The 26858-nt window shown below is 49.6% G+C and overlaps 1 protein-coding gene across 1 annotated transcript; it reads left to right on the top strand.

Moving 5' to 3' along the window:
• Positions 1 to 756: 756 nt before the first annotated feature.
• On the top strand, positions 757 to 26756 carry LOC127578522 (NACHT, LRR and PYD domains-containing protein 3-like). Its single transcript, XM_052030661.1, has 10 exons — positions 757 to 1048; positions 4183 to 4275; positions 11448 to 11714; positions 15863 to 16002; positions 18270 to 18441; positions 18546 to 18611; positions 22045 to 23782; positions 25175 to 25261; positions 25752 to 25919; positions 26067 to 26756. Exons 1-10 carry the CDS (start codon positions 757 to 759, stop codon positions 26152 to 26154), a joined length of 3111 nt encoding a protein of 1036 aa, XP_051886621.1. The 3' UTR covers positions 26155 to 26756.
• Positions 26757 to 26858: the final 102 nt, after the last annotated feature.

A 26858-nucleotide genomic window follows, 5' to 3' on the forward strand; every position in this document is an offset into this window, starting at 1 on the left:
CGGGGGCGACGCCCCCTCGGTGGGTCCACCTTCGCTAATGGTTGTAACCAGTGATTGGCATCTCCTTTAACCAATGGAAACAAAGTTGCTCCATCCTTCTCTCTTGACAGTTGGAGGGTCAGGTGGCGGTTGGTGGGCGCGCTCGGCCGTTGAACCGTCTCAGCGCGAGCCGGGCGGTCCGTGTGTGACGTCAGAAGTGGTTGGGCAGCCTGTGTGACGTCAGATGTAGGTGGGCAGCCCTTCGTTTCAAAAACATTTTAATCAACGTTTTCAGTAATTTCAGTTGGACACGGGTTTCACCACTGAATTAAAGTCCCCCTGAGGAACTGCTGTGTACCCAGCTGTGCCGTGTGGTTGGTGGACTGGGCAGTGTTTGTCTCGGGCTGGGGCACAGAACCCCAGATGTTTCTGGGGAGGACTTCCCAGGACGGTCTGGTCTGGGGCGGCTTTGGTCAGTGCAGGGTCTCGTTGCTTATTGTTTGGGTAAACATGGGTTTACTGATATGGTTGAACGAAGAAGGAAAGTAACACTGAATTCAGTACTGTGTGATTGAAACGGCTCCATGATGTAAATGATAAATACCAAAGGTGTCTACCCTCAGTGAATTAGTAAACACCTGACAAAGTGGACCATGAACATCCCTTCCTCTGATGGGCAGTTGTGGCTGAATCAGTTAAACAGACGATTGCTGAGGAAATAATGTTTTCTGGTCATTGCAGTTCTCCTGGAGTCAGTTGGGTGGTTTGAGGCAGAGGATGTGGGTGTCCCAGCGAAGGGGCCGAACGGCCAGACCCGCTGTCCCTTCGGTCCTCCAGCCACCGAGGGGGCGCAGGCGCGGTGCCGATGCCGGCGGCTGGCCTGTTCGGGCGGCGGTGAGGCGGGGCCTCGATTCGGGTTTGTGTGAATTGGGGGCGGGTTGGAGTGGGGAAGGGCTGCGCTGGTGCTCGGGGAGCGGCACCGAGCTTCTCTGGGCAGGGCTGGAACCGCCGGGCCCTCCGGTGACCCGCAGCCCGATTTTAGTTATGAGTCAGGACCCGAGTGGGATCAGTGAGTTGTGGTTCCCCTGGCTGCGGGGGGTGGGGGGGAGTGATAGGGGGTGGGGGGGGAGTGATAGGGGGTGGGGGGGGAGTGCGGGGGGGGTGGGAGAGAGGGCAGGGGGTGGAGAAGTGAGGAGACAGGGAATTGGAGGGGGGAGAGGGTGGAGGGGGAGAGGGGGCAGGGGTGGGAGCGGGAGTGGAGGGGGCAGGGGTGGGAGCGGGAGTGGAGGGGGAGATGGGGCAGGGGTGGAGGGGGAGGGGAGAGGGGGCGGGGTGGAGGGGGGAGTGGAGGGGGAAAGGGGCAGGGGGAGTGAGGGGGAGAGGGAGTGGGGGAGAGGGGGTGGAGGGGGGCGAGGGGCAGAGGTGGAGGGGAGAGTGGAGGGGGGAGTGAGGGGGAGAGGGGGCAGGGGGAGAGGGGGTGGAGGGGGGTGAGGGGGCAGGGGTGGGGTGGGCAGGGGTGGAGGGGAGAGGAGGTGGAGGGGGGAGTGAGGGGGAGAGGAGGGAGGGGGGAGTGAGGGGGAGAGGAGGGAGGGGGGAGTGAGGGGGAGAGGAGGGAGGGGGAGTGAGGGGGAGAGGAGGTGGAGGGGGGAGTGAGGGGGAGAGGAGGTGGAGGGGGGAGAGGGGGGATGGTGGGGGAGAGGGGGCAGGGGGTGGAGGGGGGAGTGGGGGGAGAGGGGGCAGGGGGTGGAGGGGGGAGAGGGGGCAGGGGGAGTGAGGGGGAGAGGAGGTAGTGGGGGAGAGGGGTGGAGGGGGGAGTGGAGGGGGGGGAGGGAGGGGGAGAGGAGGTGGAGGGGGGAGGGAGGGGGAGAGGAGGTGGAGGGGGGAGAGGGGGGAGTGGGGAGAGAGGGGGCAGGGGGTGGAGGGGGGAGTGGGGGGAGAGGGGGCAGGGGGTGGAGGGGGGAGTGGGGGGAGAGGGGGCAGGGGGTGGAGAGGGAGTGGGGGGAGAGGGGGCAGGGGGTGGAGGGGAGAGTGGGGGGAGAGGGAGCGGGGTGGAGGGGGAGTCGGGGGGAGAGGGGGCAGGGGGTGGACGGTCCAGTGGGGGGGGGTGAGAGGGGGCAGGGGGTGGGGTCGAGTGGGGGGGGTGAGGGGGCAGGGGGTGGGGTCGAGTGGGGGGGTGAGGGGGCAGGGGGTGGAGGGTCGAGTGGGGGGTGAGGGGGCGGGGATGGAGGGTCGAGTGGGGGGGGTGAGGGGGCAGGGGGTGGACGGTCGAGTGGGGGGGTGAGAGGGGGCAGAGGGTGGAGGGTCGAGTGGGGGGTTGAGGGGGCAGGGGGTGGAGGGTCGAGGGGGGGGTGAGGGGGCAGGGGGTGGACGGTCGAGTGGGGGGGGTGAGAGGGGGCAGAGGGTGGAGGGTCGAGTGGGGGGGTGAGGGGGCAGGGGGTGGAGGGTCGAGTGGGGGGGGTGAGGGGGCAGGGGGTGGAGGGTCGAGTGGGGGGGGTGAGGGGGCAGGGGGTGGAGGGTCGAGTGGCGGGGGTGAGGGGCCAGGTGGGGGAGGGGGGAGGGGGGAGAGGGGGCAGGGGGAGTGAGGGGGCAGCAAGCAGTAAGAGGGGGCCGGGGTGGAGGGGGCTGAGGGGAAGTGAGGGGGGAGGGGGCAGGGGTTTGGGGGGGAGTGACGGGGGGCACGGGTGGAGGGGGAGTGCCGAGGAGGAGGGGGGGTGACGGGGAGGAGGGCAGGGGGTGGAGTGGGGAGTGAGTGAGTAGAGGGGGCATCGGGTGGAGGGGGAGTGCAGGGGTGTGGGAGAGGGCAGGGGGTGGATGGGGGAGTGAGGGGGAGGGGGCAGGGTGTGGAGGAGGGAACGGGTGGGAGAGGGGGTAGGGAATGGAGGGGGGAGTGTGGGGGAACGGGGCAGGGAGTGGAGGGGGAGTGAGGGAGAGAAAGGGGCAGGGGCTGGTGGGGGGAGTAAGGGGGAGAGAGGGCAGGGAGTGGAGGGGTAGTGTGGGTGAGGGGGCAAGGGGTGGAGGTGGGAGTGGGGGTCGGAGAGGGGGCAGGGGTTGGAGGGGGAGTGAGGAGGGAGAGGGGCTAGGGGGAGTGGGGTGTAGAGGGTGGGAGGGGGCAGGGAATGGAGGGGGGAGAAGGGGGCTGCGGGTGGTGGGGGGAGTGGGGGGGAGAGGAGGAAGGGGGTGGAGGGGGTAGTGAGGGGGCAGTGGGTGCAGGGGGGATTGCCGGGGGTGGGAGAGAGGGCAGGGAGTAGAGTGGGGAGCGAGGGCAGGAGGTGGATGGGGGACTGATGGGGCAGAGGGGGGAGAGGGGCGGAGTGGAGGGAGCAGTGAGGGGGAGGGGGAAGGGGGTGGAGGGGGGAGTGACGGGGAGAGGGCAGGGGGTGGATGGGGAAGGGGGGCAGTGTGTGGAGGGGGGACAGGGCAGGGGAGGCGGGAGTGTTGGGGGAGAGGGCAGGGGGTGGAGGGGGAGTGAGGGGGTAGAGGGGGCAGGGGGTGGAGCGGGGCTTGAGAGGGGGCAGAGTGGATGGGGGAGTGAGGGGGAGAGGGGGCAGGGGGTGGAGGGGGGTGCGGGTGGGTTGGGAAAGGGGGCAGGGTGCGGGGGGGTGGGAGAGGGGGCAGGGGTGGAGCGGTGGTGCGGGGGGTGGGAGAGGAGGCAGGGGGTGAGGTTGCAGGTGGTGGAGGTGGGGTCGGAGAGAGGGCGGGGTGGAGGGGGAGTGGGAGAGAGGGCAGGGGGGTGGGCAGTGGAGTGGGAGGGGCAGTAGAGGGTGGAGGGGGAGGGAGAGGAGAGGAGGGGGGAGGGAGCGGTGCCTGTGTGGGCGCAGAAGGTGGGTGGCGTTAGGTGTGGGTGGGAGTAGTGGAATGGTTGGAGTGGCGTTAACGTGGATTGAGATGGTGGGGGGTGGAGCAACACGTACGTGGGCGCAGAGGGTGGGGGAGGTGCGGTGCCTACGTGTGTGCAGAGGGTCGTGAGGGCCTGATTAAGGCGGATAAAGCGGACTGTGTGTGAAATGGAGAGAGTGGGTCCCGGAGGATGGGACGGTGCGGTGCATGACATGGGAAGGGTGGGTGCGAGATAGAACTAAATTCTGTAAACAAGGGAGGATCTGATCCATTGGACCAGACAGTTTGTCTCATTTCTAAAAGCAATCTTATCTTTTGCATCTTAGTTATTGTCTAACCCTCCTGTTGACATTCTGTTTAATGCAGAGCAGCAGAATTTGGGAGTACCTGTCATTAGCATGGCGGAAAGTGCAGATGGGGAACGGGGTTCAGTGACCTCTGCATCAGAGAAGGACACGGGTTTGTACAGCCTTCTGTGAGATATAAATGTTCTGACAGTTTTCACAAGATCACAAGACAAGGGAGCAGAAGTAGGCCATTTGACCCATCGAGTCTGCTCCAAAGAAAAGGGAAGAAAGAAATGAGAAATTGGGGGGCGAGGGGTGGGGAGCGGAATTTTCTAACCCCCAATTTCTGGCCTTTTCCCCATATCCCTTGATACCCCAACTAATTAGATATCTATCTCTTCCTTAAACGCCTCCAATGATCTGGCTGTACATGGCAAGAAATTCCACAACTTCACCACCCTCTGGCTAAAGAAATTTCTTCTCATCTCTGTTTTAAACCTGTACCCTCTAATTCTAAGATTGTGCCCTCTAGTCCTGGATTCACCCACCAAGGGAAACAGCTTGGCCACATCTACTCTGTCCAGTCCTTTCAACATTCTAAATGTTTCTGTGAGGTCCCCTCTCATTCTTCTGTACTCCAGTGAGTACAGTCCAAGAGCCGATAAACGCTCATCATATGTAAGCCCTTTTGTTCCGGGAATCATCTTTGTAAATCTCCTCTGAATCCTCTCCAACATCAGCACATCTTTCCTAAGATGTGGGGCCCAAAACTGGCACAGTATTCCAAATGAGGCCTCACCTGTAATTCCATGAGCTCGCATCTTATTAATCAGCCTCTTGTGCGGCACCTTGTCGAAGGCCTTTTGAAAGTCTATATACACAACATCTACCGCCTCTCCCTTATCCACCCTACCTGTGATTTCTTCAAAAAACTCCAATAAATTGGTCAGGCAGGATCTTCCCTTCACGAAACCATGTTGGCTAGGACCTATCTTGCCTTGCACCTCTAGGTATTCCATAACTTCATCCTTGAGGATCAATTCTAATAACTTTCCCACCACCGACGTCAGACTAATCGGTCTGTAATTTGCTTTATGCTGCCTCCCACCTTTCTTATACAGCGGAACTACTTTTGCAACCCTCCAGTCCTCTGGAACCATGCCGGAGTGTATCGATTCCTGGAAAATTGTCACCAATCCCTCCGCTATCTCTAAAGCCACCTCCTACAGAACCCGGGGATGCACCTCATCTGGTCCAGGAGACTTGTCAGTCTTTAGCCCATTTAGTTTTCCCAGCACCTTCTCTCTAGTAATCTTAACTGAACTCAGTTCCATTCCGTGAGATCCCTGACTAACTGGTATATTGCTGATGTCCTCCACAGTGAAGACTGATGCAAAATACTCATTTAGTTCTTCTGCCATCTCTTTATCATCCATTATAATCTCTCCTGCACTGTTATCGATTGGTCCTGTATCAACCCATGTCTCTCTTTTGCTCCTTATATATTTAAAAAAACTCTACTTAGTATCCTTTTGGAGCTGGTGCGAATACCCGGAGTTCACAAAGGAAAAGGGAACAGGGAAGGGGCTGAGGAGAGAGGGTTAACATCTCCAGGAGAAGCACGGTACTGATGGAGGGATACAGGAACTGTCCAATAAATCATCTTTGTTGGGTTTTTGTGATCTGCTCAAAGACAGTGAGTGAGGAGAGCAGCTTGCTGAGGAATAGTGAGCGGGAAGCAGGAGGATACCCGGGGGTGAGCAGGTCAGACACAGTAACAGGAGAGTGACAGTGATGGGGTTTCCTGTGTCACAGGTATAAGCAAACTTCTCAGGCGAGCAGTTTGTGTAGAGATACAGCCTCCCTGGAGAAGGAGGGAAGAGGAAAGCATCAACAGGTGGAACCAGCTGTGGGTAGTCATGGTTTGTGAGGTCTACCATAACCTTCAATCTGAATCTAAAAACTATTCCTCGGGTATTTTAAATATCAGAAGCAGGAGAGATGTGATCTCATGTGCAGAGTGCAGGGGTTGGGTCTGCATCAGACTCTTAGTGACATAGTTCAAGTTGCAATGCTTTTGGATGTGAACACAGTGTAGAGGGCCAGATTTAATCACTGGTTCTGACATTTTGCAAAAAGAAAACAACATCGATGGAAAAAGGCACAGGAGCTTCACCCATTGCCAGTTGTTTAGCAGAAGCTGCCAAACTCTGTATGATACCTGGACAGAAACAGTTACAAGCAATGGGGACAAAGGGGTACAGTCCGGTTTATTTCAAGTTGGAGAGGGGTGTGGAGTTTTGAAACAAATAGTTTGCGGTATGACCATCTTTCGTTTAGCACATCCAGAGTCAGAGATCATACAGCACGGAAAAAGTCCTTTGGCCCGCTGTGCCTATATTGACCATCGACTCACTGTCTGTACTGGTCCCATTTATCAGCACTTGGTTAATAGCTGACTGTAGCTTGCAATTTCAATGCTCATCCACTTATTAAATGTGGTGAAAGTACCTGCCTCCACCACCACTTCAGGCAGCATGTTCCAGATTTCAACCACCCTCTGAGTGATAAAGCTTTTCCTCAGATCTCTCTAAACCTCTCATGCCTTTGTTTAAATCTATGTCCTCCAGTCTTAGACACCTCTTTCCTCGGTACGTAGTCTGCATGGACTTCAGTAAAGCCTTTGATAGGGTTCCATGTAGTAGGCTGCTATGGAAAGTTCACATGGGATCCAGGGAGAGCGGGCAAATTGGATGCACGGTTGGCTTGATGGTAGGAAACAGAGGGTGTTGGTGGAAGGTTGCTTTTCTGACTGGAGGCCCGTGACTAGTGGTGTTCCCAAGTGGTTGGTGCTGGGCCCATTGCTAGTTGTTATCTATATCAATAGTTTGGAAGAGAATGTATAAAACGGTCAGTAAGTTTGCAGATGACACTAAAATAGGTGGTGTCATTATCAGTGAAGATGGTTCTCAGGATTTACAGAATGATCAGCTGGGGAAGTGGCTGAGGAATGGCACTTATCAGAATTAGCTCCAATTTGGATGTGCGAGGTGTTGCATTTTGGGAAGGCTAGTCAGGGTAGGACATTCACAGTCACCGGTAGGGCCCTGAGAGGTGCTGTAGAACAGAGGGACCAAGGAGTGCAAGTACATGGTTCCCTGAAAGTGGCATTGCAGGTAGGCAGGGTGGAGAAGAAAGCTTTTGGCGTGCTGGCCTTCATCAGTCAGGGCATTGCGTATAGAAGTTGGGACGTTATGATGCAGTACAAGACATTGGTGATGCCACATTTGGAATGTCGTGTTCAGTTTTGGTCACCCTGCTATAGGAAAGATGTTAAGCTGGAAAGAGTGATGAGGATCTTTACAGAAATGTGATCTCGGGACTGAGTTATGGAGGGAGATTTCATTGGAGTGTAGGAGAATGAGGGGCGATCTTATGGAGGTTTATAAAATCATGTATAGATATAAATCATGTATAAAATGATAGAGAAATGGAGGGCTATGTGGGAGGGAAGGGTTAGATAGATATTAGACCAGGATAAAATGTTGGCACAACATTGTGGGCTGAAGGGCCTGTACTGTGCTGTAATGTTCTATGAGGGGGATAGATAGGGTTAATGTGCACAGTTATTTTCCCAGTGGTGGGGAATCAAGAACTAGAGGGTGTGGGTTGAAGATAAGAGGGGAGTGATTTAATAGGAATCTGAGGGGCAACTTTTTCACCAGAGGGTGGTCAGTATATGGAATGAGCTGCCAAGGGAAGTGGTTGAGTGCATTAACATTTAAAAGGTACTTGAACAGGTACATGGATAGAAAAGGTTAAGAGGGATATGAGCCAAATGCAGACAAATGGGACCAGCTTAGAAGAGAATCTTAGTCAGCATGCGCCAAAGGGCCCATTTCCATGCTGTATGACTCTGACTCTTATGACTAGTTAAGTTTCTCCCTGTCTATGCCTACCATAATTTTGTGCACTTCTATCATGTCTCCTCTGCTCCAAGGACAAGCCCAACCCATCTCATAACTGAAGCATTTATTCCCAAGCAATATCCTGGTGAAAAATCAAAGCCATTGTAGATGCTAGAAATGTAAAACACAGGAAATGCTGGAAATATTCAGCAGGTCAGAACACATTTGTTGGAAGTGAAAGAGTTCAGTTTCAGTTTGAAAATGAAATGTTTCAGTTTGAAAGCCCTTCCTCAGGACTGGAGCATGTCCTCTGCCCCAGTGCATTCACGTCCTTCCTATTGTGTGGTAACCAGAACTGTGCGCGCTGTTCCAAATGTAGCCTCATCAACATTTTGTAAAGTTGTACCAAGATGTCCTGCACCTGTATTTTCTGCCCCACCTAATGAAGGCTCACATCCTGTCTGCTTCCTTCACCCCACCATCTATCTGCACTGCCAACATCGGGGAACTTTGGATTCGTACACCAAGGTTTCTGTGTTCCTCAGTACTCCCTAGACCTCGAGCATTCATGGTGCATGTCCTGCCCTCAACTGATCACCCCCACAATGTATCATCAGGATTACATTTGATCTACCACTGCTCTGCCCAACAAGTTAAATAACAATCCCTAAATACATGTTCAATCCAGCCAGGCCTGTTGGAATACTCGGTCAAGTAATTAAAATAACTTTGGCACCTAATTTTGAAAGGCTAATGTCAGTAAACTAAGAACAGTACTGCACTGGGCAGGCCATTCCGGCCATGATGCCAATTTATTCTAAATGTCCTCTTGCTGCAAACCAGTCCATACCCCTCCATTCCCTTCATCTGAAAGCCTCTTAAAATCCACCAAACTGCCTGCTTCCCACTACTGCCCCTGGTAACCCATTCCAGATACCTGCCACTGTCTGCATTTAAAACAAAACTTGCCCCTCATGTTGCCTTTCAACTTCCTCTCTCTAACATTAAAAACATGTTCTCTGGTATTTGACATTACCAGCCTAGGGAAAAGATTCTGACTGTCTACTCTATCCATGCCTCTCATAATTCGAAAACCCCCTATCAGATCTCCCCTCAGCATCTGATGCTCTTGGGAGAGCCTTGGTAAAGCAGCCAGCAGAATCAAAGGCCCCTCCCACACCAGACATCCTCTCTTCTTCCCCCTCCCATCGGGGAGAAGATACAAAAGCTTGAAAGCACGTACTACCAGGCTCAAGTATAGCTTCTATCTCGCTGTTATAAGACTATTGAACGGTTCCCGAGTACGATAAGTTGGACTCTTGACCTCACAATCTACCTCATTATGACCTTGTATCTTGTCTCCCTGCACTGCACTTTTTCTGTTGCTGTGACACTTTACTCTGCATTCTTTTATCGTTTTGCCTCGTACTACCTCAATGCACTGTTAATGAATTGATCTGTATGAATGGTATGCCAGACAAGTTTTTCACTAAACCTAAGCACATGTGACAATAAACCAATTCCGATTTCCCAACTTTCCTCATTGCACATACCCTCGAATCCAGGTAGTGTCCTGGTAAACTTCTTCTGCATCCTGTGCATAGTCTCCACATCCTTCCTACAATGGGGCAACAGAACTGCACACAATACTCCAAAGTTTTATATATTGGTAGGTTGACTTCCTTACTTTTGTACTCAACATCCCTACCAATGAAGGCAAGCATGCCACCTTCTTTACCACTTTATCCACTTGTGTAAACACTTTCAGTTAACTATGGACTTGGACCCCAAGATCACTCTGTACTTCAATGCTATTAAGGGGCCTACCATTAACTGTATACTTTCTCCAGTCATATTGGGAGTGAAACTCAACTGAGCAGTTGCGCCAGAAATTGCCTCCTTCTGAATTAAACAATTGCCTTGCCCTAGGTTCACGTTTGTATGTCCTTATCTTGAGGAGAGGAGGGGAGAAGCTTGGTGCTTCTTGGACTGTAATTCAGTGGAGATGAGGGGGGAGGGAAGGACTCGATGAAGTACTGGTACATTACATCTTGGTTAGTTTGTGGATGGTTGCAGTAAGTGTGTCGGCAAGTGAAGGGAGAGTGTGTGCCCAAATAAGGAACTGTAGACAATTTTACAATGTGATTATATAAAAGTCTCCAGCCCCACCTATGATGCACACTGGTCTTGTAAACTAAAAGGAGATTGGAGTCAATGTTTCATACCCACATGATGGTGCAGTGGAAGTGAAGTCACCAAAAGATGTGTTAAAGTTGGGAGGATTCACAGGATGTGGGTGTCTGTAGGAGAAGTCTGTAGTAGCAGCATACTAGCCACTGTGGGTAATGATATTTTATTCCAGATTATTTAGTCATTTGATTAATTACCTGAATTTAAATTCCAAGCAGTGGCGACAGAGGCCACTGTAACCAGAGATCAGTGGTCGCTGTCTTCTATGGCACTTTGCTGGACTGGGTAATTCCATGTGGAATTAGTGAACATTGAGTGATACAGGAGATGATCCAGGAGAGTGGGAATGGGTTTACTGCACACAGGGTGTAATGGAGAGTCAGAGAGCAATACAGCACTGATACAGGCCCTTCAGCCCAACCAGTCCATGCTGACCATGGTGCCCAGCCAGCTAGTCCCAATTTCCTGTGTTTGCCTATATCCCTCTAAGCCCCAACCCCAGATGTACCTACCAGGTGCTGCTTAAATGATGCCGTTGTACCTACCTCAACTACCTCCTCTGGCAGCTTGTTCCATATATTCCCCACCCTCTGTGTGAAAAGGTTGCCCCTCGGGTCCTTTTTTAAATCTTTCCCCTCTCACCCTAAATCTATGCCCCCTAGTTTTGGATTCTACTACCCTGGGGAAAATACTGCTACCATCCAACTTATCTATGCCCCTAATGATTTTATAAACCTCTATAAGGTCACCTTCGTTCTCCTACACTCCGAGGAATAAAGACCTAACCTGGCCAACTTCTCCCTATCACCTGGCAACATCTTCGTAAGTCTGTTCTGTATTCTTTCTCGTTTAACCACGTCTTTCCGAAAACAGGGTGACCAAAACTGAACACAGTTCTCCATGTACAGCCTCACCAACAACCTATACAACTGCAACAAAATGTCCCAACTCCTGTACTCGGTGCCCTGACTGATGGAGGCCAGCATGCTTAATGCATTTTTCATCATCCCATCTACCTGTGATGTCGCTTACAATGAACTATGCACTTGCACCTTATTGTCTGCCTGCACTGCGCTTTCTCTGTAGCTGTGACACTTTATTCTGCATTCTGTTATTGTTTTCCCTTGTACTATCTCAATGCACTGTGTAATGAATCGATCTGTATGGATGGTATACAAGGCAAGTATTTCACTGTACCTCAGTACATGTGACAATAATAAACCAATTCCAATTCATGATGTTTCAGGTGGGAAATTAACTCTGATACAGAGAGTTTCCAAGCGATCTTTGCCAGTTGATTCATCAAGGGATGATGATCGGGACTTGGGAACCTCAACACCAAAGCATGGTCGGACTGAGGGCAGTGTCGCTGAGGATCCAGCCACAAGGGAAAGGGAACAAAGTCAGACTGAAGAGAGTGACATGAGAGACACTGGAACTGGCCCAAGTGAGGCAACTCCTCTCGTCACAGGCTCATTAAGCAAGGGAACGTCAAGTGTCGACCCAGGAACAGGTGAGGTGGGCGGGGGCAGCAGAGGTGGGGGGGAAACAGGAGGTCTTGTGGGATGAGCAGCAGGTGAGGGAGAAAATAGGGTGGGTGGGAGCAAAGGGGTGTGTTGTGGGGCAGGAGAGGAGGGGTGGTGGGTGGGTGTGTATATGGGGGATTGGTGGGAGATGGGAACGTGGTACCTGCTGTGTGTATTTCCAAGGTGTGTGTTGGAGGAAGTGTAGCTGCAGATGGTGGTGTCCCCTGTACCCGCTTCCCTTGGTGTAGGCTCTGGTTGGTTTAGGTGTCAGAATGGATGAGGCAGGTAATTCCAGGTCATTTTACAGCTGGTAGCCAGTGTCACCACAGTGTGTCACTGGTGGAGCGAACGCATGTTAAAGGTGGACAGCAGAAGAAGGAATAGCACATCGCACCCTCAACCTGCTGGCTTGTTTGCTGCAGCTGCGTCCTCACCACCACTTTCCTGCTCCTCCCCCAAACCCTTTGACTCCTTTCTAGTCCTAATATCTGGCAATACCTTCCCAGAATATATTTTGTGCATCCACCTTCACAACTATCTGGGCAGAGAATTTCAAATAGTTGCTGCCCTCAAAGACAAAATTTCCTCCTTTCCCATTTTAAATCAGGGACAGCTTATTCCGAAACTCTGCCTCTTGGGGTGGGAGACAGCCAGTGGGGGAAATCTTCTCTCAGGATCTGCATTGTCAGTTCCCCTCAGAAGTATGTTGACATTAATTGTACCCACACCCATTTTATTCTCCCACATCCTCATCAACTCCCCGGGGATTCTATCACTCACCTCTGCACTTGGGGCAATCTACGATGGCCAATTAACATGCCAACCTAGATATTTGGGATGTGGGAGGGAACCAGAGCAAACCTAGGTGATCACCAGGAGAAGGTGCAAACTCCATACAGGCAGCTCCGGAGTCTCACTGTGTCACCCTCCAAGGTACCTTTGTGCTGAAACACAGTTTGGTCCAACATCATTTTACTAAGTTTGCTTTCTCATTGCTCTTTCCAAATTGGAGAACCTTGCCCTTTCCCACATTACACTCCCACCTGCCAACTTCCCCCTCAATGAACCCATCTCTCTCCCTCCACAGATGCTCTGTGATTCCCTCACAGTTTGTGAACTCACCAAGACTTGTGTCATCACCAGATTTGGCTGCGTTACACTTGGTCCCCTCATCCAATGTTGTAGATAGTCGAGGCCCAGCAGGAGACCAGTTACTGATGGTTAATCTAAAGGTGGCCCATTTACCCCAGTGATTGACTGGCTGTTAGTCGAGCAGCCTGCGTTGTCCTGTGTGGTGTGGGAGCTGCATCCATTCCTGTCGTGGGCCTTGTAGATGGTGGGGAAACTTTAGGGTGTCAGAAGATGAGTCACTCACTGCAGGGTTCCATCCTGTGGCCTTCTGGTGTAACAACAGTCATGACATGTCTGGTTCAGTTTGGGTTCTGGTCAGTCGTGACTGCCCAGGATGTTGATAGTGGTCGATATAACAGCAATGCCACTGAATATTAAGGGTGGATGGTGACTCACACCGAGCTTGAATGTTCTCCTGGTCCAGACTTGATGGTGCAGACTCCTGGAATGGGCTGTGTGGGGTTTATCCCAGTTGGTGAGCATGTCCCCAAGTGTTTGTGGGGAAGATTTTACAGGGTAGATTTGGCTGGGCCAACTTTGGCCTATTTTGTTTTTTCAAAGGTCTCCTTATCCCAATAGTTTTTAAAACAATGATTCAGCTGGACAAAGAAGCGAGCTTCGAGGGTTTCCCCACAGAATTCAGTGTTGTTTAATTTTAATTGGGTTCTAATGTATTTTTGACACGGCATATTTGCAGCTGTTTTATTGACCTGCTTCTGTGGATGTGGCACTGCTCAGTGTTCTGAAATGTTGGAGCTGGCAGTGGATTTACTGAGTGCACAGAGAGATCTGAGAGGTGGTATAAAAGCAATTATTGGGATCGCTGCCTCATGCTTCAAAAATGTGTCTGAATGTACAGGGTTCATCTTTTGATAATGAAGCTGGGAGGATGTGACGTTCAGTTTGTTATTTTGTGTTCAGTTACTTTAGGTGAATGACTTCCTCCATTGCCTGAGGGACTGATTCCTTCAGCTGCAAGGAGTGTTACACATTTTTATCACTCTCACTGCCCCTCAGCAGAGAGACCGCGGCCTTGGGAGCGAATGCAACAAAGTGATTTACCAAACGCTCCACTTTCAACGGTTTTGAACCAGCAGGATGACCTGACACAATGGTCCATCTGTACTGTCATTGCTCATTGAATTAACATGTGTATCTCCCCGATTCCTCCTCGCGCCAACACTGTTTTGTAGTATTATTGAGCTTGGCTATGAGACACTTGATCCCCTCTTCCCGTTGGTCACACACACTGTGTACAGCTGGGGTTGGAAAGTGATGTTGCAGTTATATAAGATGTTGGTGATGCCGCACTTGAAGTATTGCGAACAATTTTGGTCCCCCGGTTATAGCAAGTATGTTATTAAACTAGAAATAGTGCAGAAAAGATTTACCAGGATGTTACCTGTAGTTGGGGGCCTGAGTTACAAGGTGAGGTTGGATAGGCTAGTAATGTAGGAGATTGAGGGGTGATAGAGGTATGTAAAATCATGAGGGACGTAGACAGGGTGAAAGCACGTAGTCTTCTTCCCAGGGAGGAGGCACTAAAAACAAGAGGGCATAGGTTTAAGATGCAGGGTGAGAGATTTAAAACTGGCATCAGGGCAGCTGCTTCACTCAAAAGGTGGTACGTATTTGGAATGAGTTGTCCGAAATATCGGTTGGGACAGGCACATAAGCAACATTTAAAAGCAATCTAAATAAGTTCATGGATAGGAGAGGTTTAGAGGGCTATGGGCCAAATGTGCTCAGATGGGACTAGCTCATTGGGCAACACAGTCAACGTGGATGAGTTGGGCCAAAAGGCCTGTTTCTGTGCTGTGTGGCTCATGATTTATGTTTCATAAATCCATGTTCACTTTGTCCAATCCTTGTTGTTTTTGAAGTCCCACTTCCTCAATCATAGATTCCAGCATTTTACCGAGTTCTGATATTTTCCCTCTGCTTCCTTTCATAAACTGTGGGATTACATTCACTGTCCTCCAACCGAACCGGTGGAAACTGTTGTAGAATCTCTGGGATCTCGGAAGATGGCCACCACTTCCTCCACTGTCTCCTTCACCAACACCTTCAGAACCTCAGGATGCAGGCCGTCAGGTCCCAGGGAGTTATGTCATCGATGCTGGTCTTTTGATTAATGTTATTTCCTTCAAGCTTCTCATCCACTATTAATAAGAAAGCTTATGTGTTGTCTGTGAAGGCAGACACAAAATATTCTGCAGAAGTTTCGCCAGGACTTTGCCAAACATGGTGATATCTGGGCTTGTTAGGAATGGGGACTGATACCTTGGTCATAGGGATAAAATGGCAACTTAAAGAAGAGGGATGTGGAGACATTTAAATCGTGGATATGGTGGCATTTATTGGGTTATGCACAAGTGGGTTTGAATCCCACCAGTGTCTGGAATAATGTGAAGAGATAAAATAAATCTGTGGTGAAAGGCCAGTGCCTGTTTTGGTGAGCATGCAATGGCTGAATTATCTTCAGAACCAAACTGAGTCAGAATCCCATTCGGGGGTGGGAACCTGGCATTGTTACCCCTGGAGTACATGTGACCCCAGACCTAATGCAGCCCATTCCCAGCTGCCCTGTAAAGTGGAGGGATTCCCTCCCTCTGGAATGTGGTGCACAATAACTGACAGCCCTCTGGGGGATGTTCACATCCTGAGAATGAGCATATTAAAGGAACAGATGTTGCAGGAAGCTGTTAATGAAGAACCTGAGTGCATAGCTCCACAAGAAAGATGGGAATAATGTAATTCCTACTGGAATTTGTTACTAGTGAATATTGTAAATGTGGGAGGGGTTCACTGAGTGATGTGTAGAAGGTAGAATATTTTTCACCCACTTCCTACTGACCTCGGTGGCAGTGACAATATTGGTGAACTGAAGGAGAAAGTTTCATTGTCCAGGTCCCGTTGAGGGTGGGGCTAGTGGCAAGGGAGCATTGTGGGGTGGGGGTTGTGTTGTGATGTTGAAGTTAAACACTACAATTTCTGTTCACAGATCCAAAGTCTACAATCTCCCAGTTCCTGCCACAGTGGGATGGTTATCAGGAGAGACTGACGCAGGTGATTGAAGAGGGAGTTCAAAGGCTCAGCTGCATGTTAGAATGGGAGGGACACTTCCATGGACAAGAACATCAGGTGAGTGGGAGACCAATGGCAGGTCAGTTTATTGTCACAGAACTGCCAGCATCAGAAGGGGATGGAGAAGAGGGCCACACTCACTCGCCTTCTCCCATTCCTGTTCACTGCAGTGGTGACGTGGATCTGTGAATAATGTGCCTCTGACAGATCTGGCACCGGAAGTGAAACCTGTGAGGTGTGGAGCTGAGAACTATAGACTCAGGATCACCTGCTGCTCCCAATCACACCGTGCTTTACGCAGTGAGATGGGGACCGTGATCCAGCATCAGGACCTTCAAAGCACTTGGTCACATTCAGTTCTGTTCACTAAACCACAAGGAACTTGCAGCTGTCAGATTGGCATCTGAACCCACTGGGATCACTGCTCTCATCTGGGGAAGGAACCCTGCCACCCACACCTGTCTGGTCACATGACTCCCACACAGAGTCAACTGACTGACTTTCCACTGATGCCTCATGGCCTTGGAATCCATTCACTGATACTAAATAGCTTCAAAAGAATGTAATAATGAGGGGAAACTTAACTCACTCAACAGATCCACATAAAGTCGGTACATCGGCCCAGGTCACCCTGCAGGGTCCCCTAAAACAGTGAAGGTGATAAACCAGAATCTGCAGAGCTGTCCCAGAGACTGGCCAAGTGATAGCCAATATAATCTGATCTACTTCCAACTGCCAGGTACACTGTGACATGACCTGCCGATGCCACACAGCCTTCCCACTGCCTCCGGCATGTCAGGAGCTGACGGAATATTCTCTGCTGTCCTCCAGCATGTCAGGAGCTGACAGAATATTCTCCTTGTGCTTTTTGGAGCACTGCTGCAAAGACTACAAGGAACAGAACACTATTCATGATCAAACCCCTCACTCATCGCTGGGAACATTCTCTCTGCCATCGGTGCACAGTGGCTGTGGTGTGTCCCACCTACAGAACCCACTGCAGTTACTCGCCCAGCCTCCTCTGACAGCACCTATCAAACATGCAACGTCTCCCACCTAGGAGGGCAAGGGTCATGGGCATAGAGAGTCACTACCACCTGCAGGTTCCCCTCCAAGTCTCGCTCCATCCACACCAGGAAACTTCCCACCGTTCCTTCTCCTGCGCTGGATCTTCATCTGGGAACTCCCCTCCAACAGGTTTGTGGGTGCTTCTTCACCAGGATTTGCAGCAAGTCACGAATGTGGTCAGTCACCACCTTCTCCCGGGATGGTTCAGGGTGGCCAGTAACTGTTGGTCTTGGCAGTGACGTCCACATCCCAGAATGAGTAAACAGAGCATTTTCCATCCGTCTCCATGCCCACTGCCACCACTGACCTGGCTGCTGGAAATGCTTGTTGCTCTGAACCTGGCCTGTTCTGTGTACACACAGCACTGGTTATTTGGTTGTTTTACCCCACATGCTGTGACACTCATTCCCTGAACCTCTCCCTTCACTTACCGTCCCTCCTCCTCATCATCTTTAATGGCATCTGCGGATTTACTCCGTTTCTCTTGGGTCCATTCCTGCTCTGTAAGTGTTTTTATCTGGATTGTATTTGATGTTGATGGAAATCCTCCCTGCAGAAATCCACTTGCTGGATGCATGGTCCAGGTTGCTACGGCTTTGTATCAGCAGTGGATGTGTCAATGGAAACAGTCTAGGACTACTGAAGTGATTGGATATTTCATTCTTTATTGGTTGGTGCCTCTGATTGAACCAGCAGAGGTTGGAGCTGTTTTCCAGCTATCTCCACCAAGTAAAATACTTCGCTTGTAAGCTTGTGAAGATTTCACTTGTTGCTCAGTATGAAATGAATCATCACATGCCAGTAAACTGTATTCTTAACATGGGGAACACTGGGTCCCTTTCAGATGAAAGGTAAACCCCGATTCTCTGTCCACTGATGGCGGTTGACCTGCTGAGTATTTCCAGCATTTTTATTTTGGATTTCCATCACCTGCAATTTTGTGCTTTTATACAAGTGAGTTACATTTTGTCCAAGTGAGTTAATCTGATGGAATGTTGGAGATGGAAGGACATAATCGTGTTAAATCTGTGTCAGTGATTCCAAACTCTGCCACAATAATACTCTGATTTGTAATTTCTACAGTTCGTGTTTTGCTGCTAGTGACTGAATCCAGAGATTTAGAGAGCGGGTGAAGGGGCTGCCCAGTGACTGTTCCTGTTCTTAAAACCACTGGGATGTCCCATCACTAAGCAGATATTTTCTTCTCCATTCTCTGTCTCTCCATCACTACTCAAACTCATTGTCTTTCTTCACAGAAAGTCACAGAAATCACAGAAAAGGAAAACTGGATAGAGAGTTCCCCACTCTTCCTCTGTCTGGCAATGGAGAAAGGCTCCCAGTCCCAGACAGTGGTGTGGGAATCCTTTGTGAAAATGCGGAATGAGTTGGCAAAGTTGGACAAAGTGTTGAAAGAAGTTCTGGAGCTCGGTACAGTAAAACAACACACTGAACATAAAAAATGCATTGAAACACTGCAGACTTAACAATGTTAGTGAGGTCTGATTTTGTGAAACCTTGTTAATTTCAAACAGGTCCTGATCCGCACGAATACATGACCATTGGCCGAGGTTTATGTGATTTATCCCCACAACTGAAAGGTGAGAGATGAAGTATACAGTTCAAACCAATTACTTGACAGGATTGCCTCTCCTGAATCAGGCCCTGTTTGTCCAAATACTGATATATCCTGTCATGTGGAATACATTCCAATAATTTACCATATCTGGATACAGTCCAGGACCTCACTGCTCTTGATTGAGGAGTGAGGTCAGGAACTGCATCCAGATTATGGAAAAGGAGGTGCTGGCTGTCTTGAGGTGAATGAAGGTGGATAAATCCCCAAGGCCAGACAAGGTGTCCCCTCGGACCTTGTGGGAGGCTAGTGCAGAAATTGCAGGGGCCCTGGGAGAGATACCCAAAACATCCTTGGCCACGGGTGAGGGACTGGAGGATGGCTAATGTTGCTCAAGAAAGTCTCTAAGGATAAGCCAGGAAAGTATAGGCTGGTGAGCCAGAGGTCCATTGTGGGTAAATTATTAGAAGGCATTCTATAGACAGGGTATAGAAGTATTTGGGTCGACTGGGCCTGATTAGGGATAGTCCACATTGCTTTGTGAGTGGTAGGTCATGTCCAACCAATCTTATAGTTCTTCGAGGAGGTTACCAAGAAGGTCGATGAAAGGTAGTGGATGTTGTCTACGTGCTACATGGACATTAGCAAGGCTTTGACAAAGTCCTGCATCGGAGGCTGGTCCAGAAGGTTAAGTCACTTGGCATTTAGGATGAAGTAGCCGATTGAATTCAACATTGGCTTAGCGGGAGAAGCCAAAGGGTGGTAGTAGGTGGTTGTCTCTGACTGGAGACTAGTGGTGTGCTGTGCTAGGTCCATTGTTGTTTATCATCTATATTAATGATTTAGATGATAACCTAGTATACTGGATCGGCAAATTTGCGGATGACGCCAGGATTGGGAGCATAGTGGACAGCGAGGAAGGCATCAAAGCTTGCGGCATGATCTGGACCAGCTGGGAAAATGGGCTGAAAAACGGCAGGTGGAATTTAATGCAGACAAGTGTGAGGTGTTGCACTTTGGGAGGACGAACCAGTGTAAGACTTGCACAGTGAATGGTAGGGCTCTGAGGTGTGTGGTAGAACAAAGGGACTTGGGAATACAGATCCGTAGTTCCTTGAAAGTAGCGTTACAGGTAGATAGGGTCGTAAACAGAGCTTTTGGCACTTTGGCCTTCATAATTTGGGGCATTGAGTACAGGAGTTGGGATGTCATTTTGAAGTTGTACAAGATGTTGTTGAGGCTGAATTTAGAGTATTGTGTGCAGTTCTGGTCACCTATCTCCAGGAAAGATATCAATAAGCTTGAAAGAGTGCAGAGAAAATTTACAAGGATATTGCCAGCACTTAAGGACCTGAGGTACAGGGAAAGGTTGAATAGGTTAGGACTTATTCCCTGGAGTGCAGGAGAATTAAGGGGAGATCTTGCAGAGGTATATAAAATTATGAGGGGTATAGATAGGGTGAATGCATGCAGAGTTTTTCCCCTAAAGTTGGGTGACACTAGAACTAGAGGGCATATGTTTAGGGTGAAAGGTGAAATATTTAAGGGGAATCTGAGGGGAACTTTTTCACTTAGAGTGTGGTGCAAGTGTGGAACGAGCTGCCAGCGGAAGTGGTAGATACGGGTCCAATTGTAACATTTGAGAGGTTCAGATAGGTACGTGGATGGAAAGGGTTTGGAGTGATATGGTACGGGTGCAGGTAGATGGGACCAGGCATGGACTGAAGGGCCTGTTTCTGTGCTCTCTGACGCTATTGATGTTCAACTGCAGCTGTTCACAGGCAGGCAGAATCTGGGAGTTCAGATGTTAGAGGACTTGGAATTCACGATCAGTCTGAGTTTAAGTTAAAATTCATACAATTTCTGACACTGTGCAAACAACTCAATGTAGTGTTTTGGCAAATCCAGCTGTGAGTTTGATCCAGGCCCCCAGCCCTAGCAAGGTCCTTCTACACAGAAAAATCCCACATGCGCCTGGTAGGGCCCTGACACGCTTTGAAACCCCACACACTCCTGGCAGGTCCCTGACACACTGGAAACCCTACGTACCCCCGACAGAGTCCTGACACGCTATGGAAACCCCACACACACCTGGCAGGGTCCTGACACACTGAATGCCTGTTACCCTTGATATAAATTGGCATTTTCCTTCAATATCTTGCACCAATGCCCCACACTATGACTGTTGTTCTCTTTAAATACCCCTCTCTGACTGGATCTCCTGTGTTGTTCCAGCAAAGTCCAGAGTGAGCTTCAAGGAACAACATGTCATCTCCTGACAGGGCATGTGACAGCACTCTGGGGCTCAATGTTGAACACACCACTGCCAGATAACAGCCTCTCCAGACTGTCTGCTGAGAGGTTGGTTACTTTCCCCTTTATCCACAGATGCTGCCTGACCCATTGGCTTTCTTCACCATTCCAACGTTGTTTGTTCTTGCCTCGCCTATTGTAGAACCCTTCCCCACCACCCCCCAGCCCCAAACCAGACAGATCAGTAGGAATTACCAAGCCTTCAGCACCCTCTTCTGGCCTTCGCTAGCATAGAATGCATCATCGAGACTCTCTTGGTCACTCCCCAACCCCCATCGCAGATGTTTCTGTCCCTCTCTCCATCCCTCCCTGGGGACATTATGTTTTTCCTATTTCTGATTCTAATCAAAGGTCATCAGTCTGAAACATCAACCCTGTTTCTCTCTCCACCATTGCTGCCTGACCTGCTGAGTATTTCTTGCACATTGCTTTGATGTAACAGTGGTGAATCCATCCCTTCACCAGGAAACCCAATGCTCTGCTCCCCATCTTTTCGCACCAGGTCCACAAGGCTTCATAAAGATTGGTCTACAAGGAAAATGATAGCTGTTGTTGTAGTGGAAGGTTTCTACTAAAGGGGTGAGAGGACATTAAAGTCAAAGGCAGAGTTGAGTGTCTTGTAATATGCACAGGTGCAATGGAAAACTTACTTGCAGCAGCATCACAGGCACATAGAATCATAAAAGCAGCATTCACAAGGGAAATAAATTAAACATAAATTTTACAAGAAAGAACACAATTGGAACAAAAGAGTCCATTTTACTGCAAAGTGTTCAAAAATGGTCATGGTGTTGCTAAGCTGTTGTGATTAGGATTGTGCCAGTTGGTTCAAGAACCAACTGGTTGAAGGGAAGTAGCTGTTCTTGAACCTGAAGGTGTGGGACGTCAGCCTTCTGTATGTCCTGTAGCTGCAAGAAGGGTGGCATGGCCTGGATGGTGGGGATCTTTGGGGAATGTTCACCTTCACAGCTCTATTAATGTCAGAATGTGAGGATCAGATACTTCCTTGGCCACTGTTCAATGTCAAGTCACTTTTGCTTTCTGTACGAATATTCATGAAGCACTGTATTTATTCCTGTAAACTCGTATACTGTATATTGAGTTGAGACTTCTAATGTGGCATTTCCTATCAATTTTCATGGAAGATGCTCAGAAGAAACACAAGGAAACTCTCCGGGCACAAACTGAAACACTGAGAGTGAACACAATCCTGATGAGGGAGAAGGTTAAGGTTTACCCATTGGTTGATCGATACGCTGAGCTCACAGTCATTTCTACTGTTCGACATCAGAGACTTGTGGAACACGAGCTGCTGGCAAGGGGACAAAACCATGAGCAGTGCAGACAGAAACAACTCCAGGGAGAGCTGGAAAATATCCAGACTGATCAATTGTTCCAGAGCAACTTCTCTCAGAGTAAATCCACAGCTGGGAGTTCGGCAGCAGTGGCTGGAGTGGCTGGGATCGGGAAGACAACAATGGTGCAAAAGATTGTTTATGACTGGGCCACGGGGAAAATATTCCGACACTTTCAGTTTGTCTTCAGTTTCAAATTCCGAAATTTAAACTCCATTACAGACAGAATAAACCTGAGGGAACTGATTCTGGGTCAGTATCCTTACTTTGGGAATATCCTGGGAGAGGTCTGGAAGAACCCAGAGGGATTGTTGTTTATATTTGATGGTTTGGATGAATTCAAGGACAGAATCAATTTTGCTGACAGTTGCAGAGATGCAGAACCGCAGCATGTGTGCCCAGATCCCGAGTGGTGGTGCGAAGTGTCTGACATTGTGTACAGTTTAATCCAGCGCAAACTACTCCCAGGGTGTTCAGTGCTGGTGACCACCCGCCCCACTACGTTACATTTATTGGAAAAGGCGGAGATCAGTGTCTGGGCTGAAATCCTGGGATTTGTTGGTGAGGAACGGAAGGAATATTTCAGTAGGTTTTTTGAAGATCAGATGGTGGCAGCAGCTGTTTTCAAACACGTGGAGGAGAACGAGATCCTGTACACCATGAGCTACAACCCCTCCTACTGTTGGATCCTTGCTCTGGCACTGGGCCCCTTCTTCACACAAAGAGACAGGGACCCACTGCGAGTTCCCAAGACCATCACCCAATTGTATTCCTACTATATTTACAACATGCTGAAAAATCACAGCTGTGAGATTGAAAGCCCCTGTGATGTGTTACTGAGGATTGGTCAGATGGCCTTTACAGGAGTGTCCGAGAAGAAAATTGTGTTTACAGATGGAGATTTGATCAAGTACAGTCTGCAGCCTTCCCAGTTCCTGTCCGGGTTCCTGATGGAACTTTTGGAGAGAGAGGATTCTGCTCGGAGCGTGGTGTACACATTCCCACACCTCACCATCCAAGAGTTTGTAGCTGCACTCGCACAATTCCTGACTCCAGATCCCAGGGATATCCTGAAACTCCTCAGTGAAGCCCACAGTACAACAGATGGTCGATTTGAGGTATTTCTCCGTTTTGTTGCTGGTCTCTCATCCCCGGGGTCAGCTCAGGACCTGGAGGAGTTTCTGGGTCCATTTCCTCATCAAACAACCTGCCAAGTGATTGATTGGGTGAAAGAGGAGGTTAAATGCCAGATTGGAAATGCATGGAGTCAAACGGGTAAAAGGAGCCTCCTGAACACATTGCATTACCTGTTTGAGTCTCAGAATTGTGGAGTGGCTGAGGCCACACTGGGATCTGTGCAAATGCTTTCATTTACTGGATTGCGACTGACCCCGATTGACTGCGCAGTCCTGTCTCGTGTCATTGGGCTATGTGATACAATAAAACACCTTGATCTGTGGGGCTGCCACATTCAGTGTGAAGGACTCCAGCAGCTGGGACCTGGGCTGCACAAGTGCCAAGTTTTGCGGTAACTGTTCATTTGTCTGTTATTCTCAATTGTAAAATTGCCCCACTTTGTTGTTCCATTATGAAGGAAAAGAAGCATTTTGGATAAAACTCTGGAGAAGTAGATTCTGACCAATTGTGACAAATAACCAGAGGATTGGTCAGCAATTCCCCATGGACTGAAGGAATTGGAATTGGTTTATTACTGTCACATATACTGAGGTACAATGAAAAGCTTGTGTTGCATACTGTTCATACAGATTAATTCATTATACAGTGCATTGAAGTAGTGCAAGGTAAAAAAAAACAGCAGATGCAGAGTAAAGTGTATCAGCAACAGAGAAAGTACAGGTAAACAATAAGGTGCAAGATTAAAAAAGGTAGGTTGTGAGATCAAGAGTCCATCTTCTTTGTGAACCATTCAGTATCATAGCAGTGGGATAGAAGTGGTCTTAGAGCCTGGTGGTACGTGCTTTTGTATCTGCTGCCTGCTGAGAGAGGAGAGAATGTCTGGGGTGAGTGGGGTCTTTCGTTATATTAGTTGCTTTACCGAGGCAGTGAGAAGTGTAGACAAGAGTCCATGGAAGGGAGGCTGGTTTCCGTGATATACTGAACTGTGTTCACAACTCTGTAGTTGCGGTCATGGGCAGAGCAGCTGCCATACCAAGCCATGGTGCATCCTGATAGGATGCTTTTTATGGTGCATCAATAAAAATTAGGTAGGGTCGACGGAGACATGCGAAATTCCTTTAGCCTCCTAAGGAAGTAGAGGCGTTGGTGAGCTTTCTTGACCATGGGTCTTCATGTTTGGGCCAGGACAGGTGATATTCACATCTTGGGAAGGGATGTTGGAGACTTTATCAGATCAGTAAAAAATGGCCATTGATTTAACTGTAATTAGTCACATTTCCTGCTGTCCACTGGCACCGTTTTGTCTCACTGTTTCCAGCACCCAGACACACTAACAGTAGCATTCAGCACATCCCACCCTCTTACCGAGGAGGTAGGGCAAGCAACAGATCAGGACTGTCAATGTCATCAGGAGAGGCAGCAGGAACATCTCTGTGTGGCTATCGCCCCCCTCCCTCCCCCAACTTGTATTATTGGCGGCCCCCCCCTTTCTGAGAGTGGGTGGTTCTGTTCCCATCGCCCCTCCCCATGGGTGGCTCTGCCCTGCTCTTGGCCTCACTTCTAATTGTCAGGGAGTGAGCAGAGTTTCTGGGCATCACACAAACAGCTCCTCACTAAATAGCCTCCTGACATGCCATGAATAACAGGGAGCTGGGTAGTGAGGGTATTTGACAGCGAGGAGAAATCTGGACGTTTATTTCCTGAAGGGTTTAATCCTGAGTGAGAGAAAGTATCGCAGACAAGGGGCTTGAATCAGTTTGTTTCTTGTTCCGTTTGTGTTTAGACTGGAGAAAAACGATCTGGGAGATTCAGGAGTGAAACTGGTGTCTGTGGCTCTGAGAAACCCGGAGTGTAAAATACAGAAACTGGGGTAAGTAACCAGACTGTGAGAGATTGTGTTTACAATCACTGGGTGTCTGACACTGATCATTATACATGTTGAAACACATTGGACAGGAATTCTGCCACATTTTGGATATACAGAACAGATCTGTGCCTAACTGATTTTCCCACTACCATCTAAATTTAACTGACATCTGTACCTAAATAACCTACTTTTGCAGTCTCAGCAGACAGTTTCTGATTTATTGAAACTTTGGGTTGCCGACGGTCCTTGGGAACAACCCTCACTAACCCGTGCAGTGTCCTGTACTTAAATAAAGCAGCTCTCCTGCTCACAGGAAGCCCAGGGCACAGTTTGTGTGGTCTGACATTTTCTGTAGTCCGGCACCGGTCAGGTCCCAAGGGTGCCAGACTAGAGAGTTTCAACCTGTGAGATCAGTAATTGTATCACTGGACACTGGGGATTTGCACTGACTTCTGTCTCTTTGTCCTTCACCCTCACTCTCTTTGATCTCCAGGCTGAGGGATCTTGGTCTCACAGATTCTTGCACTGAGGATCTCACCTGCGCTCTCGGTACAAACCGCTCACTGACAGTGCTGGACTTGGGGAAAAACTCCTTCACAGACCGATCTGTCCCTGCTCTCTGCCACCTTGGACTGACCCTCCCGAATCTGGAGCTGATCACGTGAGTATTAATGCAATCCATTATCAGCAGACCCACGGGCTTTTCTGGTGATATTTGTGCCCAAGTTTTGCTGTTAACCCCAGTCCCCTGTTACTGACCCTGTTGTACAATCTGTTTATTTCCTCTTTATTCTTCAACCTGTTTCAGGCTGTGGGAGAATCAGTTCAGTTCAAGTGGAGAGAATCAACTGAAGTTACTGCAGAGACTCAGACCAGGACTGAGTGTGTCCCTGTAAACATCTCACTGTAGGAACATCACCACCCTCAGGATGGGAACACCTCTGGCCGACAGCCTGCCCTCCCCTTTAAACGGCTGCACCGTGGATTTAACATCGAGCGGCTGTACTGGTTCTGAGCTTGAGCTGAGAGGGCTGTAGTATCAGGGGTGGTTCTGCTGCCTCATGACTCAGCGACCCCGTCCACTTGGCCCTGGGGAGCTGCACTGACAGGAAGGGCCCAGGTGGGGATCAGTTTGGGACAACAGTAATGGCATTCTGTGACCTGGGTGGGGTTATGCCGGGTGAGAACTCTTTTGGCCACATTACTCATGATGGTGCACCTGGGATTTTTACTCCAGTCCCTGTTGCAGCCTGTCGATATAGTGTTAATTTGTCTGATATCTCAATAGTTGGTTCTTGGTCTGCAGTCATCTCGCACACTACCCTGGTGTGATTTTGTAGTCAGTGGTGACCCTGATGCAGAGTGACAGTGATGAATGGATTATTTAACCTGCCACTCATTGTTTACAAATTGAAACTGAACTGTGAACAGGTTATTTTGCTCTGTATTTAGGTTACAATTACCATGGTGAAACCAATAAACGGTTGTCAGTTCCGGATGTGCTGTTTGACATATGATTTGAGGGTAAGATGTGACAATGCACTGACTGCTGCAGTTTGTTTGGGTCTGGATGCTGGACACAGTGAGACAAACATCGTCA

The sequence above is a fragment of the Pristis pectinata genome, chromosome 15, assembly GCF_009764475.1.
Source record: "Pristis pectinata isolate sPriPec2 chromosome 15, sPriPec2.1.pri, whole genome shotgun sequence".
NCBI classification, from domain to species: Eukaryota; Metazoa; Chordata; class Chondrichthyes; order Rhinopristiformes; family Pristidae; genus Pristis; species Pristis pectinata.

Bases quoted from the DNA above. Each gene is read 5' to 3' on its own strand.
- LOC127578522 (XM_052030661.1), top strand. From the start codon at position 757: ATGTGGGTGTCCCAGCGAAGGGGCCGAACGGCCAGACCCGCTGTCCCT. The intron at 4,276-11,447 runs GTTTGTACAGCC...ATGATGTTTCAG, and splicing joins TGCATCAGAGAAGGACACGG to GTGGGAAATTAACTCTGATA. The intron at 25,920-26,066 runs GTGAGTATTAAT...AACCTGTTTCAG, and splicing joins CCGAATCTGGAGCTGATCAC to GCTGTGGGAGAATCAGTTCA.